General features: G+C 39.0%; 2 protein-coding genes across 5 annotated transcripts in view; both read right to left on the minus strand.

The window, feature by feature from the left end:
• Positions 1–12,785, minus strand: part of LOC137094360 (gamma-aminobutyric acid receptor subunit gamma-3) — a 196,397-nt gene extending 183,612 nt beyond the window's left edge. For all 4 annotated transcript variants that reach the window (XM_067459959.1, XM_067459958.1, XM_067459960.1 and 1 more), the window contains exons 1-2: positions 11,781–12,785; positions 10,070–10,218 (exon numbers count right to left, since the gene is read on the minus strand). In XM_067459959.1, coding sequence (XP_067316060.1) covers positions 10,070–10,218; positions 11,781–11,833 — 202 coding nt within the window. In that variant the 5' untranslated portion in view covers positions 11,834–12,785. The remainder of the gene's footprint in view (positions 1–10,069; positions 10,219–11,780) is intronic.
• A 2,301-nt stretch (positions 12,786–15,086) lies between these two features.
• gabra5 (gamma-aminobutyric acid type A receptor subunit alpha5) overlaps positions 15,087–18,977 on the minus strand; it is a 41,315-nt gene continuing 37,424 nt past the window's right edge. Inside the window, exon 10 of the mRNA XM_067459967.1 lies at positions 15,087–17,070. Coding sequence (XP_067316068.1) covers positions 16,777–17,070 — 294 coding nt within the window. The 3' untranslated portion in view covers positions 15,087–16,776. The remainder of the gene's footprint in view (positions 17,071–18,977) is intronic.

Below are 18,977 nucleotides of genomic sequence, written 5' to 3' on the forward strand. Positions count from 1 at the left end.
AGACCCATCCGTGTTAGATATAGATCCAGGTCATTAAAGACCCAAATGTGTATTAAATGAAACTAGCAAAAAACACTTGATTCGCGCCTGGCATCGCATTGCACCAGATGTGTGATAGGGCCCAATTAGTGTGATTAAATGATGACATAATTTTTATTTTCGGTGAACTATCCTTTTAACTGCACTCTTGGCTACCCAGTTAACCTTGATTGACATATAACGTCTAAAATATAGAACAGCCTATATTATTGTGATGGAAAGCCTCTTTCTGTTTCTCCAAACATCTAAAGACTGTTAATAATTAAATTCCCTTAGCTCATTTTGAGCACAAAGTAAGCAAATCGGACCTTGGTGATAAGTTGAATTATTGAAAGGTTGCTTATGTGCCTGTCCTTGCCGGCAGCTGCACATACTACGGATATTGTTCAGAAATGTCAGAAAGGAAGCTACTTTTCTACTCTTAAAGACTAAGATGCCCTCAAGTGGGATGGAAAAAGTCCGAATCATTTCCTTGCATTAGTAAAAAATTTGAATATTAAGGTAGACTGCAACATTATTCATTTCTTTCTGGGAAACTAGCAATTTCATATACAAGCTCTCTTGGGTCAGTAAGAACATTCCACCTCAAATTTTGTGCAATACTAAACCATTTTGATGATTCCAATTTGTCACAGTTATATCATACTGTATGCATTTAGTGTTTATCATCACTTCCACAGACTCTAGAACAGGATGTGCAGAGAGATGTATGAGTTTCGCTGGAACACAGCTCATTAAATAAACATATACACAAAAGACAGAGAGTCAAAGAGAGCGGGAACAGTAAAAGACTGAACAAAGTAAATGGCAGCCCATTAAGCCATGTCCTGTTAGCATGCTAGTGAAAAGAGCTGGGAATCAGAAGGGTCCTGGGGATACAATATGTGGGTTAAAATGTCTTGGTAACACTTTGTAATAAGTATAGTTTAACAAAGTATTTGCAAATCACTTGAAAAATAGTTTCATTTATAGTTTATAACTGTAGTTAATATATTAATAGACTATATACAAATAGTTAGTTCTTCAATTATGGTCACTTTAATTAAAGGTGTCATGAACTGTCTTTTTTCATTTTTTTTATACTGTTGTCTGAGGTCAACTAATGACGTTTGTGCGGTTTTTACATTCTAAAACATCATAACTAATAAGTAATAGGCTATTTTCTACACTGGTTTTGAGGCTCTCTCCAAAACACACACATGCGTGCGCGCTGCCCTTCAAAAGTTGAGACAACAACACAGTTTAAGAACAGAATTTTATGAGATTCATCGGCCTGCCGTGCTTTGCGAGCCCTGGCCCATACGTGTCGGAGTCCAGCGTGCTAAAGGTAGGCCTATGTCCTGTTAGACACGTACACATAAGCAAAACGATCTATAACAATGCAATACTATTACATATAAAAACACGTTTTACTCACATAAGTGTGTTGCACCATTCCTGTCAGATCCAAATCCAGCATTGACTGGAGATTTTTTTTACAAAGGATTCCGCAGTGAAATGAAGTGAACATGTCTTCCCCACGTGAGCTGGAACTTCATTAAAAATAAATGAAGTATCACACATTTCTAATATTATGATCCGAAGGAAGCTTATGCAGCGACAGTGTTCTTTCACTATATCTTGCTTGCTATATTCCACATGTTTATTGCTGCTGGCTTGTGATCGACCGAACAGCTCAATGAGTCGGTGGGCGGGGCTACTAAATTACACGTTCTGTAGAGGTGTGTTTTGTCGCGCAGTGACGTAAGTATGAAGCACAGGACCGTTTGCTGAGCCTGGTGTCTATAAAAGCTTTTCTTTGACTAACAAGGAAGTTTTCAGCTCTGAAACTTAGAGGATATTCTTATATAACCATGACCTTTTATATATCAAAAGGGAACTTTATCAAGAGAAAGTTTATTTCTCAATTCTTCACCCCTTTAATACACTCTACTTATTATAAAGTGTTACAAGTTGTTTTAAAAGTTTGGTCTTTTGGTGAAAAAAAAAAAAACATTTACATGCATTAAACGAGCAAGGGTTGGAGTTAAAAATCTTAATTTGTGTTCTACTAAAGAAACAAAGACACCTACATCTGCTTGCCCTGGGGGTAAACAGATAAACATCAAAATTTCATTTTTGGGTGAACTATCCCTTTAAGAGAATAGGAACAACCCCTTTGGACCATGCGCCAGGCATGTCAACCATTTTTCCCTCGTTAAACTAGCAAAAGTGTATTCGGCCTAAGTGCACTTGTGTGAATTAGTGTGGATTAGTACCAGGACTGTGTGGAAAATGGACTGTTTCTGATACACAAGCCTTGACATCGGTGAGCATTATGAAAGAGGAAAGAAAGAGTATGAGAGAAAAAAAACAAGAGAAGAGAGTGTGGGATTCGTTTCTGGTGCACTTGGGCTTGTCCCTGTGAGAATCAAATCTCATTCTGGCACACAAACACACATGCTCAGATGTTTTCTAGTGGCTGATGATGAAACAAAAGTTGCTTTCACTGATGGCAAGAAGGGCCTACAGGTGGAGGCATGTGCTTTACACAAGTCAGCTTCATACACTCTCACTTCTACATATACATGCGCATAGATTTTCCCACACTGACACTCTTTTGCCTGAGGGCTTGTGTACAGTACCTTTCTTTCTCTTTCTCTTCCTCCCTCCCACATTCTGGCTCTTTGTTTCTAGATCATTACTTCTTTCTCACCTCACACTGTCTCTCCGCCGCAATAAAAATCACAACATAGTAATGACCAGCCTGCCTCCCCCCGCTTTCCCACACCACCTCCACCACGCCCCCAGCTCTCTCCAACACTCTGCTGCATGGATGAATCTGGGCTAACACAAACTAGCACTTTATAATGAGTGTTCCTCCAGGGGGCTGGTCATGGGGCTTATCCAAAGTGAAGAGATTCTTTTTACCTCTATTTATGCAGCAGACAGAGCAGATTGTTCTAGCACGTCTGCCACTCACCATACGCCATCCACCGTATGAAAGAAACTCTCATGGATGGGCCAGGATTCGCTTTCTGAATTCCAATGCGCATGTGTCACATGCGTTTAATGTCCCTGATCCCTCTTACCCAGTCTTTCCTTTACCCTGGTAATGATGTCGCCCGGCTGAGCGAGGCTCAATGCACATAAAAGGCAAGTGAAGAGGGAGGCTGACCCACTTTGAAGGGTTTCCCCTACAGCTCAGCCCAAAAGAAAGCTGACACAATTGGGCCACTGTGACACTGCTACTGCTGCGACAGTTGCGGTGTCAATACCAAAAGTGCATACACACCACCCACAGATGCACTCCGCGCCCGGAGATCTGTTTAGACATATCATTTAAAGGAGCAGTTAATCAAAAATGAAAAATCTGTTATGACAAATTGATACTTTTTACAGTTTGGCTAATCAACAGCGCTATTAAAGTAGTCAGTAGGACTTATGTAGTATGTTCAACATCTTCTAAAGCTATACAATGGTTTGCGTGAGAAAAAAATAGAGCTTAAATGCCAAAACAAAATACGGCCGATATTCACTGATAGTCTTGCCTTCCAGTCAAGTAGACCATTTGAGTCAGTCAAACAAAACATTCAATTCATTAAAGGGGTGATGAATTAAGAAATCAACTTTCCCTTGAGCTTTTGATACATAAAAGGCTCATAAGAATATCCTGTTCGTTAGTAAGTTCGTTAGTCAAAGAAAAGCTTTTATAGACACCAGGCCCAGAAAACGATCGTGTGCGCATCTTGATGTCATCTGTTGCGAAACACCGCCTCTACAGCACGTCTAATTCAGTAGCCCTGCCCACCGACTCATTGAGCTGTTCGGATAACGCTAGCCAGCAGCAATAAACATAAATCACTGTGTTTGTTTAAAGCAGCACTTGGCAACTTTTGCTCTCGGGGTCCCCCTACAGTTGGGAAAAAATAATGTCCTCAACTACTGCCGTAAGCTCTGTCATCCTACAACAGGGGATGCCATCGCGTGTGCATTTGTTGACATGACAACCCTGATAGTCCTGAACTAGTAATGCGCGGGTCGTCTTATAACCCGCGGACCCCGTATGTCTATTTAATTGTCGCGGGTGCCGGGTGGGTTGTAAAAATATATACAGTGGTGCGGGGTGGGCCAAATAACTTCATAAAAGCGGCCCCGCGGGTTGGTGCAGCACTAACAGTTCCCCTGAAAACTGCAGGAGGAGTTCACATGCAGGTGTTCTTCTGGCGGCGCGTGTGAAATGTCTTCATCCCAGGTACAGTCCGTGGCATATGTTTCAGCATGTCATATGAATATAATTTCATGGGTTTTATTTTTTTCAAACGCCAAATAATCACGATGCTCACTATTACAAGCCAGCGTCATTATAGTAGTCTATTGGTTACCGTTTTACAGAATCTATATGATACTTCAGTTCAATGTTTGAGTGGTAGCTCACCGTAACAAGCATGACAGCATCGGTCGGGCACGCCTCCTTCAGCTCACGCCGACGAGCAAACGCTGGTCCAATGTTGATTCTTGTCCTGCCTTTAATCACATCACTTTTTCGTTTCCTCTTATTGCTTTCCTCCAACAAAACCTTTTCTTTCTCTCTTTCTAGTTCTTTCTTTCTCTTATTTGTCTCTGCTGCTTTGGACATGACTATATTATCCGACAAACAAAGATGGGCTCGCACGTCCGAATGTAAGGAAGTGTGTGTGTTGGTGGAAGTGACATATATGCCGTAAAGCAGTCGAATTTTGTAGTTCTTTTTGTTCTCGGGTTACTACCTGAAACTCGAAGTTTAAAAGTACGATTAAAAACGATACAGACCCCATCAGGCTATGGCAGACGCGTCATTCAACCTATTGTAAGTCGATGTATCATCACAAGAGTCTTGAAAATATATTATGAAGGTTGAAAAGTTACCTAGTGCTGCTTTAACAAAGACGTTTACGAGCCCCGTGATCGAGAGAATCATTCTGGTTGCCGCTTTCAAAACAATCCCTCCTTCATGTGAACTGAAGTGACAGAGGAGCTTAAGCGTATTAAATATGCAAATCTTATATGCAAATATCCAATCCTAGCCATAGGTGTTTACTTCCAAGTCTCCAGACGGCACGCCCTTCAAAACCCTGCTTTCAGGAGAGCCTCAAAACCAGTTTAAAAATAGCCTATTACTTATTAGTTATTATGTTTTTGAATGTAAAAACCACACATATGTCATTAGTTGACCTCAGACAACAGTATAAAACATTTTTAAAAGCTAGTTCACAACACCTTTAATTAATCAGTCATATTTGGGAATAAATAGTTTAAAAGGGTTAGTTTCCCCCAAAAAATAAAAAATCTGTCATTAATTACACTCCTCATGTCTTTCAAACCCTGAAGACTTCAGTTCATCTTTGGAATTCAAATTAAGATCTTTTTGATGAAATCTAAGTGCTTTCTGTCCCTCAGCTACACAACTGACACTTTGATGTGTCAAAAAGTTTATGAAGAGATTATAAAACTAATCCATATTAATTGAGTGGTTTAGTCCACATTTTTTGAAAAGAGACTCAATTGCTTTATTTGATAAACAGATTGAATTTAGGCTTTCATTCACATATAAACATTGATCAATGAACATAAACAGAAGCTCAACCGAACCTGCTTGAGAACCTCAAAGGTAACACTCATTGACATTGAATGACGCTCATTGGTTCTCGGACGTTAAGCAAACATGCTTGAGCTGCCATTTACAACTGATGTCTGTTAATGAAGGTTTAAATATGAATAAAAGCCTAAATTCAATCTGTTCATTGTCTCTTCAGGAAATTTTGAATTAAACTGTTTAGATCATCAGCATTGTTAGGTCTGTTCCTGATTCAAAGCTATTGTATTACTTCAGAAGATCTAAAATATAACGCACACGTTGTATTAACCACTTTAAAGGCACAATATTTGGATTAAAATATCTAAAAAGAACTAGAACAATGTTATATATTTTGACTTGTTGTTTGACTTGTGTACTTACATTATCCCAAAAGTTTCTAAGAATGTTTAAGTCCAGAGAAATGAGCCAGTTTAACTAGGACACGGACTATGTCCGCGCGTCACCTATTGATGTCATACCTGTGTTACCTGCAAATTCTGTTCGGTTTTGTTTTGTCGAAACTATGAAAACACCAAGGATGTGTTTCATAATATATTCAATGAGCAACTGTTGAGCAATGAGCAACAGATGAGCAACTGTTGAGCAATGAGCAACAGATGAGCAACTGTTGGATACATTAATCGACATAAAATGTATCATTGTTATATAGCGCAACGCAGTTAGTCTTATTTTTTAATTCTCATTTTCTTGATTTACCGCAAGAATCATGTAGCTTACGGCAGTGCAGAGTAGCAACTTTTAACACACTCAAATGTATCTAATATGATAAAACAGCGCTGCGTTACCTCACATACGCATGAGCAGAAGAAGCAAAAATGGTCAGCTGTGACATAATAAAAGCTCCACTGCTCTCGAGGCATGTGTCACACTTTCTCATTAGCAATCGTTCCAGAGGCCTTGTTCCGCTCCAGCGGCTTGCAGCCCCTCCCTGCTTCATACTACAGTAACAATAATAAATCTTTAATACATTATCTCATACATGAATATGATTTGCCCCAGTCCCACCAGAATCTTTTCCACTGGCTGTAGAGGGGAAGACAACAACTCCCAAGATTCTGCGTCATCAAGCTACGCCTTTGGTTTGAATAAGCTTTTAATGGCCTTTAAGGGTGCCATAATGGAGCTATGAAAAGATTATTTTATAAATTCAACAATATATAACATAACAATATATAATTTGTTATGCTTTTGGCAGATATATTTTTGCCTGACACAAAAGTGACTTGCGTGGCATTTAAGGAATACATTTTATCAGTTGAGGCGTTCCCTGGGAATCAAACCCATGACCTTCTCATTGCTAAACATATTAGGGTGAGTAAATAATAACAGAATTTGTATTTTTGGGTGAAGTATTCCTTTAATTGTATCGTATAATCTATAAAACACTCCTATAGACAGTATATGTTTAGGATAGCATGTATACAACACGTCAAAGAACTGCTAAATAGCTTGTTAGTAACAAACTGTTTAATATGCAGCCTTCTTTTCCAAAACATGGCAGTGTGATTTAGTCTATTACGGTTGAATTCCTTGCTGAAAAAAAGCATCTGCCCCTCTCTCTAATTGCACAGGATATTAGCTTTAATGCACCAGTCGTTTTCATGCTTTTAGAATGCAGTACACTAAGAGAAGTAGCCATGTGACCCTTTTAAAAGACAACCTTGTAACTAGATGATTGAGCTTAGCACAGATGGCATTGTGAACATTGGCGAGCAAAATAAGCAAAAAACAACAACAAATGAATGCTAAAGAGGGAAGAGTGCCATCCAATGCTAACACCCAGAAGTCAGTGAACCACTGGTCAATTCACTGACAAAATAAACCATAATGAGAATACAAAGCTGATATAAAAATTAAAAAAACAAGCTGAAAGCAACAGGTTCTCTGCACCCAACTTCCACCCTTCCACCTAATTCACTTCCACAGATCCATCCGTTGACAAGCTCCATAAAACATGTTTAACTGTGACGTTAATGTACTATTAATCAGGATAATGTACCCGTACCATAATCAAATCGAATCTTGTAGACGAGTTTGAGGACAACATCATGGAGAATCAGGAAATTGGCAGTGGCAAGTGTTTACAGAAGCTCCTCTTATCGTAACAGGCATAGTAAAAATAGAACAGAAAAATAACCAGAGAGTGCTTTGTACAATCACAGTAAAATGTAATATCATGACAATAACAATGTACAAAACACTGTTTTCAGTACAAGGGGATTTGGGAAAATACTCTAAAGTAGTCTGTAATGTACCAGCAGAGCTCTGATGAGGCTCTTTATTCTGTAATCTTTCATTGTTAGCATATTTCACAATACTATGTTGGTGCCCATTTGACAAATAAAACGCAGCATCTGTAGACATTTTACCATTTTATAGAGGACAAAAGGGAAAACAAACTGCATTTAGGTTTCTGCAATAAAATCATCTGCATGGTTTTTCCATAGTGAAAACACAATCAATATGTATCACATCTCATTGAGGGGGTTTTACTAAAAAATCCTGGGATTTATGGGCAAATAAAGGACGATTCTACAAAGAAGATCATTTTCATGTTAATATCACGCTGCATCCAACAAGAAGTTTTCAACTTATACAAGGTGCCAAAAGTTCCAGAGTAGTTGCTTGTTTTTAATACTTCATAAATCATCTGTAATAGTGCTATTTGCAGTAATGCTAATTTGCAGACCCGCTGATTCAATAAACACGAAAATGGACAGCACAACACGATATCTTAATACTGAAACGCTGGTAGATGAACAATTATGGTCAAGAGGATTCTTTAATTTGCACTCTATTCTTGTAATTCATAACTTGCATATGAAACTCTGGTTAGCGAGCTTGTGCTTTTTTCTAGCCGCTATTTCTTATAAGAAAAATAAAAACAAGGCAATTACATTTCTGACTCTGAACAAACAGTTTATAGTGGAGAGGGAGAGGGAGAGAAAGAGAGAGAGAGAGAGAGAGAGAGAGAGAGAGAGAGAGAGAGAGTGAGTGAGAACAAGTCTTCTCACTCTATCTCTCTGTCTGTTGAAACAGAAGGTCCAGTTGTAGAAAGTCTATTAAAGCCCCTTTCATTGACCAACTCTGCACTTGAGTAGACAGATCTGAAACGTGCCCACCAAGTAAGCTTCACAATTTGTATGGTCTTCAACTGGAATCTTTCTACTTCCTTAGCAGTGTCTCATGTACAGCTGTCTTCATACAATGTATCGCAGCCATTCAGTGGCATCCTTGATTATTATATAGCGGTACAGTTCTTTCTAGAAAGACCGAGCTACAAAGGGGAAAAACAAAAGCTATTTCACGGCAAGGTGGCTCTGAGGCAGTATGCTTGATTTGTGTGGGCTGTCGTAGGTGTGGTGTGTGTGTAAGAGAGCACATAAACGTAGTCTTCCTCTTAAAAACCAGACGACAGTATAAGAAATATAATTTGGAGACTGTCATCCATCAAACATGGAGGTTGTTCTTCTCATTGAAGGGAAACGAAAAACACGTAGAAACGGAACGATTTTTGCAGGGTTAGGCTTTCTAAAACGCTTCGAATCCAATAGAATGCAATATATCACAACGATGCCACAAAACCAATAACAGGCCTGACAGATGTGTCAAGAGCGGTTGTGATGTTCTGCAGTGACATCTCCGATTGAGTACAGAATGCGCTGCTTGAATTGCAGATTGTGATTTCCTCTCATGGCACTCTATTTAGTTGCATTTACAAGAAAATAGCATCAATCTCAACCTTGAGATATGTTGTTAGCCTGAGTGAAATGACAATTTCATGTTATTCTGATGGAATGCCTGAAATTTCCTGTCAGAGGAATCCTGCTCTCGTAGAAGCACTCCGTAAGCTAATATAACTCTTGAAACACATGAAAACAAGCAAATCTGTGAGATTACATGCAGAAGTGGATTGTAAAGCAGTCCATGAGGCTATTAAGAGTGCTGTATGGTAAAAAAAAAAATATGGAAAAAAATATGAAATGCCTGTATACATAAGTAGAAAGATCACAGGAAAATATTCTACTGCTCCAGGAATTCAATTACTTAATGTAAAACAATAAGCCAGCATTCTAGCTGTTGCTCACTCTCAATGTCTCTCAAACTGTGAATACATTTGACATTTTTATTCTTACTGGTATAAGGAAAATTGTGTCGCTTAGTGTAATTTGCGGGTGTATTCTCTACTCCACAGTACAAAGCTAATGCACTTCACCAGTTTGCAAATGCTTGAATTGTTGGGGTAAACACAACAGTTGGACGTTAAAGTAAAATCAGTTTACGTATGACACATTGGTTTGCATATAATGCCTCTAAATGGAGTCTCAAGAGGCTGGATGCTGTAAAGCTGAACTGATTTCAGGACCATGGACAGCTCAACACAGCTCCACAGTCTTCTGCAAAACCACTCACCTCCAATATCCGGGCGCAGTTTTTTGTCATACTCCTTTAGTAAGTTGTTTAGTATTTGCGTTGCGTCTGTCTCGTGGGTTTTGGGGGCTAACATTTGATTCACAGTAACGTCGTCGTACTCATCATCCTCAGAAGCGACTGTTTGAGAACTAAAGAAATAAAAGAAAATGCATTTTACAGATCACCATCAGGGTCAGTTTGGGCATTTTAACATTAGCATTAAAACATTTAACTAAAAGTATATCTGTCAGTATTGAACAGTTAGGCCTACAGAAATGTGGAATAACTGAAGCACATTAGTCACCATTTTCAGAGAAAGCTTTCTAGTTTTTTTTTTAGAGCATGGAGGACTGATTAGCAATCAGACAAATATGGAAGTAGCAACTGTTTTACAGTTGCACTCGTGTAAAAATGACAGTTAAAGGCTGGGTTTCCCAAAGCACTCGGCAGAACTCTACTCGCATGTACAGTAAGTTCTATACGGCATGTTTCACAAAACTATCGCTATCCAAGTCGCATGAAAGCGTTCATAAATTAAATACAGCCTTAACTGAATATTAATAACAGTATTAACATCTATTACATCCTACCTAAAATTTATATTTATGTTTTCCACATTTTGTCAGAGACCAGAGGACTAATTAAATTATATTAATATATTTTGATCATTGCAAACCATTGTACGCTATATCTGAGAATAACAATCTTGGAGACCTATATTTACATTACAACTTTCTGAAGGCCTACTTTGACAAGTTTAAGTAACTAATTGCAATAAAGAGGCCAGATATTCTTCATTATGAAAGATATTTCCCATGTTTAAATATATATAACATATACATAGAGATAATTGGCTTAATTATTATTACTATAAAATATTCAGAATACATATTAGGCTTTTTTGTTAGTAGAGATTAAACAATATATAGAAACAGAAATAGACACTAATGATCAATTATCAGTTGTCAATATCAGTTCTATGAATTAATTAGTAAACGGATCAAAGAAAACCAATATCGTCTGTCCTCCACAAATACACAATAAATAATGTTAACAAATGGCTGCTTCTGAAGCCTTGTCTGTACAATGACAGACATGGTCGCATATTGTAAGGTGCTTGATGCACATCGCGTGCAAATTATTCATCACAATTTGAGCCAATTCCTACCATCATGTCAGAACTTTTTAACAACTTTTAGCACCTCGACAAAATAGCAATCGGTGTCCACGTTTTCCATTTTCACGCGGTTTTTGGGTTAGGAAGACAAACTTTTGGACATACTTTGACACACCTTTGGAACTGACAGGTAACGACGCACACAATCTCTATTACCGTCAAATAACGTACGACGATGGTTTACAAATTATTTTAAAAGCGTCGTTTGCTGTTATCAGGAACCCCAGCTAAAGACGAATCTCACAGTTTAACACCCACATAGATGCCGTTTTGAAGACATGACATAGTGTCAAGTCTTACAAAAACGCTGACAAATAAAACAAAAGACCTATGCGAAGACTGAAACAAACACACTTTTGAACTTAAATAGCACAAATCAAAATACTTGTTGTTTAACTTGGGTGCTCAGCAAGTGCATCACATTATAGCATCAGGCTAGACTGTGCATAAGAAATCTTCAACGGATAAACAGAATTACCCTTATGAACAATGAATTCCAGTCAAGACAAAGAGGGTAGCAGTAACGTCACTTACCATGCACGAAACACTGACAGAAGTAAGAAGTAGAGGAACAATTTGGTGGACATGTTTTAGGTGAGATTGACTCCGTGTTGAATGTGGCACACTGCACGGAGACTCTTCTAAGAAGGAAAAAATAGTGACAGAGCCGCAGCCTTTTCTTCCAGGCTCAATTCAAAACAGTGGCGAGTAGTCTAGGTTATAGACAGTCCAACGGGAACGGTACGACCTCCTCGGCTTAGTGTCCGGTGCTTAAAGTTCACTTACATTGACAATTAGCGAGATCAAATAATAGAAGAGCCCCTCCTGCTCCTTGAAGTTGCGCTGCCTTAGATTGCACCAGCAGATCATACTGACGTTCGCACAGAGGCAGAGCGCAAACTTCCAAAGTGGACACCTTGAAAACCTCTAACGCATCCGTTAGTTTCTCCAAATTACGTCATAAAAAACAAAGTCTGCGTTCCCAGACGCTTCAGCGGAACTTGAGATCCTCTTCGGGTACATCTGATACGTTCAACGTCAGAACGCTTCGAGGAGAGACATTAAGAAGCGGCTGTTTACAGTATCGCTATCAGCTAGGTAAACGATTACCGCGCGGACTGTGTTCGAAATGAAAATTGGCGCATAATTGCTGCAATTACTTGGCACGTGCATTGATCGCGGTGCGATTAACCCGATAATAGAGCAAGATTGAGGGTGAAGAAAATGTCATCATCCAATTTGGAGTCGAATTAATTACTACAGGGTATTATTAATCGCATCCCACTGCATACATTCATGTCTCTGGCATACATATAAATACATACGCAGTTTTCTGTACTCTGCCTTATTTTTGCCAGTGAAATGTAATTTCTCTTTTTTTCTTTTACTAGACTCTGATGTGCATAACTACTGCTGCTAATTTAACCTTTAAAACTGGAGAATTGTCTATCTATACTTTGTCTTCACATTGTCTGTATGAGCAGGTGCACATATGCAGTATAATATTTGAGAGACAGCGCCGACATTTATCACCACAGGCAGCTCCCAGTCGCCCACGCACTTTGGAAAAAACAAGCCCCTTTCTCTCTGGCTTTGCTCTGCGTGTTGTAAGATTTTTTTCCTGACTTCTCTCTAGAAAGTTCAGAATCTCAGTGCGCTTTAAAAAAAAACCCAAAGGCGAATCTACTTTTGACTATTTAAGTATTTTGTCGTTTTGACAAATAAATAATCAAATATTAATTAAAAAATAACGAAAGCTGAAGTGTTTTAGTTTTTGCTCTTTAGTGTCGTAAACATAATTTAAAAAAAATGGCGATTGTTTCAAACAGGTTTCCTCCCTAATGGTTTCCTCGTACACTCCCCCCCCCCCCCCCAAACCCCCCTGTCTGCCATTGGTCAGCAAACAGATCGTCCCGCCCCGAACGCACGCCATTGGTTATTGTTTGCGGTTTGGTAGCATCACAATTATTAGCCTAAATGGCATACTTAATTATCTCTGAATATAGAATAAAGTCTATTAACATGTAAGAAATTACACACCTCTGCTTTCATAACACATAAAATTACATGTCGAGCTCATTCGCTTTGTTTTCAAGTTCTTATGACGGGATGGTGTTTCCCTTTTTGGGTTAGTGACAGCATGAACTCCGCCAGTTCAAATGCATGATAGACTATCCTCTTGTGGCTGATTACAGTAATGCAGATTGGAAGTGCAGCACGCACTTACCACAATACATAGGCTACTAAATAAACCAAAACACAGTGGAAGAACTAAAAAAGGAGTGCAGCTAACCAAAAGAAAACTCACTAGAACCGAAAACGTAACAATCAAAGTAGTGCAAGGCCTTCTAGAGAAAAAAAACCCTGTTTTAAACCACTTTGAATTTAAGGACATAAATGCATTTAAGTAAAACGAATACAATCATGTAGAACAAATATATGGATGGAAACAAAGACATTAGGAAAATAATGATGCACATATTACTGTTTTGATATGTTTTTAAATCATTGCAAGTTTTTTCATCTCTATGCTTAAATTGTGGATGGCTGATACATGTTATCTGCCACTTTTAAATGTATTCCATGTTAACAATCATACCACTACCACTTTAAATGGTTTGCAGCTTTCATATCTGCACAATAGATCAAATCAAAATAGTGACATAACCAAACCATTTTTGATATGTAAAAGCTTTAGGATATGCAATCTATGTTTTTCCCCCTTTTTAATAATAAAATGAAAGCAACTGTGTATCTGTTCACGATACAAACATAAATCTGTAATGACAGCTTCTAAACTCTACACTAGCGGAATTCCGGTCCGGCACCAGGAATAGGATTCCAAGCTCTCACTCCGCCACTCAGGGGATTAAAGGTTTAAAGTCCATTGGCATGCTGTGCATTATTGTGTGAGGGATGAGTTCAGTATATTGGAGTGGCTTACACTTGCCTTACATGTAATAAAATGAAGTAAAGTCTTTCTGCGAGCCTCCAACAAGAGTGTGACATGTCAAATAAACGTCAGTGTGACTCTGAAACAAAGTAACAACGGTTTAACATTCATAAAGATTACATTAAAAAAGGTGACAAAAAATGTAAATATGTAGAATACACACATTTAATTTGTATATTCTATGTACAGGACATCACACACTGAGCACAGCTGTCAGCGTCCAGCAATATGCTAGTGCATAGCGCCCACAATGGAAAAATGCAGTCACTTGGTTGCACTGGTGCTATTTTAATTTGGTTCCATGTATAGGAGCACTGGATGGAAAAGCAACTTAAGTGAAGCTAAATCCTTCTCAAACAGATGTGGGCCAGATGTTGCCGGCACACAGGACCAGAGGAAGGATTCCGCATCCTCCCTGCTCCAGGAACTCTGGTCTTGATGTGTGTATGCGTGTTTGCGCACACGTTTGTGTGGGTGTGTGTGTGTGTGTGTTCTGTATAATCCCAGGAGTAATCCCAGGAAGAATCCTTCTTCCAGTTACAGTGGTTTCTGCGGCAACTGTTCCATTAGGAAAATATCATGCTAAGCTTCATGTGCACAGTCTTATTGCCATGATCCTGTGAACAGCAGCCATGAACCCAATACGCATAAAACCCCTACAATCTCATGGCACAAGGTCCGGTGTTAACCAAAGCAAACAAGCAACATATTATTGTTTGATGTAAATAATGTCCTTGTTTATCTTCGGTGCTTTGACTAAGCTCATCTATGTGAGATGTGGGAGCATTTCCTTGGAAGGTGTAAAGGTCACTAACATTCTAGGTCAGGTTAATTCTAAAGATGGCAATTAAGACATTTCTTTGAACAGAAGTAATCACAGAACTTGGTCAAGAAACATATCAGGCAGAATTTATTGCTTCAGACATGTATGCTTTGAGGAACAGCTGTACATTTCTGGAAACATCCATTGTTGTAAAAGGGCACATTACTGACTCACTTGAACTCTATTCATGATTCATTCTCCTATAGGCCAGAGTGGCATACAGAGGAGCTGAGCTTAATGGCTCTTGTAGTCGGCCTCTTAATGAGCTACACATCATCCATTGGGTCACTAGTTCTTAGTGCCATCTCACTTCCATGTAACAAGTTCAGAATAGAATGATTACAGGATAAAAAACGAATCTCCCCTAGTCACATGTTCGCAGTTACAAGGTCATTGTTCTCTCCTCCATGTAATTCCCCAAGTAAGTAGCCATGCATTTCAGTTGAAGGCCAGAGATGACATTATGGTGTGACATTTCCATTTTAACATGCTTGACAACAGCAGGTTCCACTTTTCTACTGTATGTCTGACCATCTCTTTTTCCTGTCATTATATTTTTAGAATCTGAAGGGGAAAAAAAACAATAATTGTTCTCTGTAAATGTTTCTTTGATTTTCAGAACTTTTTACCTGATCATTTCGCATTAGCCTTGGTAGCGCAAAAACATTTAAGCCTTTTGCTGACTCGTTCAGACCTCAAAACCCACAGACTAATTTACAACACAGAGAAAAGTAAGAAAATGGCCTTAACAGCATGAAAAGCCAAGTTAAAAACTATTAACTGTAAAGAAATGGCATATTCTGTCAAAGCCTACAATATTTCACAATACAATCTGTGTTTTCCCCATCGGCAAGCTAGCTCCCATTCATGTGGCTTTGGCTGCACATTAGAGTAGCGTAGCAGAACCGTTTTCAGCTCTTCCTCTCTAATGTTAAGCCGCATCTACATTAAAAGCAAAGCATACACAAGCTATGTACAATTCAAAAGTCTTAGCTGCGACCCGGGCCTTGTTTACCTTGCGGAATAGTATGGTCTAAAGTGTGAAAATCTGCCTAAGGTGCACAATTCTATTTAGCTACTTCAAAAAAGCTTAGAAAAAAATGACAAATGAAAGTGAAATCAGTAATTGCGGGACATTCCAGAGCACTCGTATGAAGTAATCCCTCTGAAGGCAACATTTTTAGCATGGCTAAAAACTTAGCATAGCATCTGTCTGCCTTACACCACTGATGCTAAAGCTGTTAAACATAAAGAAGAGAAGCCTCAAGTCCATTAATACAAAGCGAGGGTTTCATTATAAGCAATTACCCATTACAACATAGTAGAAAAAACGTTTTTTGCATAGCATTTGGCCTTGCTGTACTTCTTTTCACAAATCATTTTTATTCGGTGATAAATGTTGATGCCAAATGCATAAATTTTTGTTCAGGTCCTTTGGAAACTTTTCATGAATGAAATGGTAGCTTGTATGGCACTCATTTCATTGTAAGATGAAAGTAATAACCAGTGGAATCCAGGGAAATATAAAATAAGAAGTCAAGGCAAATATGGCAATTATATTCCCATGCAATTTATGATATCAGGAGGGAAATGCAACAAGAGCTCTCCTCTTATAGGTAAGCGAAGTGGGATGTGCAGTAAATGAGCGCTCGTCATCATTTTTTGCAAGGTTAGCTTGTCGCTGAATACTGAAGTGGAGAAGAAAAAGAGGCGGTGAAGGGAATGTTGAGTGGGCATCTGGTATTTTGTGTGGGTTAAACGGCACCTTTAATCACTGCTTCCCTGTTGAGGTATGTGGCCCAGTAGACCAAGTTAAAAGTCCCAAAGAGGACCGGGAACACTATCCGGGACATCTTGTCAATTTTGCTGACGCTGTTGTAGGTCTTTTTGGGGTCCATTGCAGGCTTGGCCTCTTGGCTCTTCAACTGAACTGTGGTGCTGTTGGAGATGGTGGAGATGGCCGCATCCTTTGTGATGTTGGGGGTGAAGTTTACTCCGGATGAACAGGCATTGTTTGGCTTTTTGGAGAGCGCCAGTGGGTCTTTTTTCTGTGGTTGAGAAAAGTGAGGAGAAGATATTGTTAGAGTCAGGGGATTTTAAACAAGGTCGTCAGTGTAAGAATGAAGCTACTAACTATCTGTATGGAGAAAGCCCAGATAATGAACTAGTTTGAAGGCCGTAAACTTCTAATTAAAGGTGAAATACAGTCAGGGTTAACAGAGATCTGGCTCTGAACATTAAACAATGGCCTCTGCAGGGCCAGCAGAAGCAACAGTATAATACCGAAGTGGTTGAGACTTCGGTTCATACAGTAGATTGAACTTGATTTACTCAAGAGTATGTGCAAGTGATTTTGAGGCAGTTTTCAAGTGAAATGTCATTTAGTTTATCACAGTAATCTTCTGTTCTAAGTCAGTGAGACACTGGACAAATGTTCATCTACTGCTTTCAAGGATTTTTCTCCACAATTAGTATTATTACTTTAGATTGAAGAGAGGAAGTGGCTCTAAAAATCCTGCTGTACTGCATTTATCCAGTACTTTCAGGAGGGCAGAGGTAATCTGTCACCATGCCAGTGGACAAAAAGATGTGAGTTCCTTCTAGCAACCCCATTTCTTAATTCATCTTGGCCTAAAGGAATAGAGCTATCAAAAGAGATTAAAACTGTCCAATCAAGTTTTCTGAAGCCTTACGAAAGCTAAGGAACAGATCGAAATGTATGTCAAATTCATAAGAGAAGTCGCGAAGCCTGATTTGAAAACAAGTCTTTTCAATGAACCATTTGATCCAGTTAACAACACCTGAACTCACAGATTTTATGATCTGGTCACAGCAGTTAACAGCTTACTGGAAAGAATGATTTTCATTGAAAGACTTACAAAATTGCTGTAAAAAGTATTCAGAACACATATACTCTACATAAAAATTTCCGTTCAAATGTTTGGGGTCAGTAATATTTTGAATGAAATAATTCTTCTATTCAGCAAGGACATATTTAATTGATCAAAAGTGACAGTAAAGACTAAATTGTTACAAAAATTATTTCAAATAAATGCTTTTCTTTTGAACTTTTTATTCATCAAAGAATGCTGAAGCTTTATACAAGCTTTATACTAAATTTTTAAGCAGCACAACTGTTTTCGACACTGACAATTAGAAGAAATGTTTCTTGAGCATATTAGAATCATTTCTGAAGGATCGTCCTAGGTTGTGTATGCAGGTTCCCTGAGAAGGTGAACAAGACGAAGAGTTTTGGCGCTATGGGAAACGCATGAGTGGTGTTTGAAGCACGTGTTTTACCAATATTCAATATTGGTGTTATTTCAATATTCATTGGAGAGCCTGTGAGGGCAACTATTACACATCATCAACTCTTTTGTCTGAAGAAGACGTGCAGGCAAGCCTGAGGCATGGCAATGAGAAGCAGCATCTTGTTCACCCTTCTCAGAGAACTTGTGTCATTTTTCCACTGCATGGTACAGCTCGCTACGGTATGGTACGGCTCGGACTCGGCTCGCTACGCTTTTCCACTGCGTGATACATCTCGGTTCGGTACGGCTCGGCTCGCTTTGCCTGTTTTTTTTACACTGCAGTCAGTACGCTTCAAAGTGGGTGGGATTATAGAATGATCATCAATCCCATGCTGAAGGGGTGCCTGCCTGACTAAGCTGTGAATTTGCACAAACACAGCAGGCATAGCATTAAATGTCTCTACGGAACTCAGCCGGAGTCAAGAGCGCATCAACCCCATGGGCGCATCCTATGTGAATTGCAAAAAGTTATATAGTGGCGCTACTCCCTAAGCCAATATCCTCTTGGCTGTATCGAAGTATGCCCCAATAACCTTAGCAATACTGCCTGAGAGGCTCTTAGAGTGCAGCTTAGCAAAGGGTGCATGCAGGGTACCAAAAACCTCGTTCGTTAGTGTCCCAGCATAGACAAAGTAGTGGTAGCG

Source organism: Pseudorasbora parva, chromosome 12, assembly GCF_024679245.1.
Source record: "Pseudorasbora parva isolate DD20220531a chromosome 12, ASM2467924v1, whole genome shotgun sequence".
Taxonomy (NCBI): Eukaryota; Metazoa; Chordata; class Actinopteri; order Cypriniformes; family Gobionidae; genus Pseudorasbora; species Pseudorasbora parva.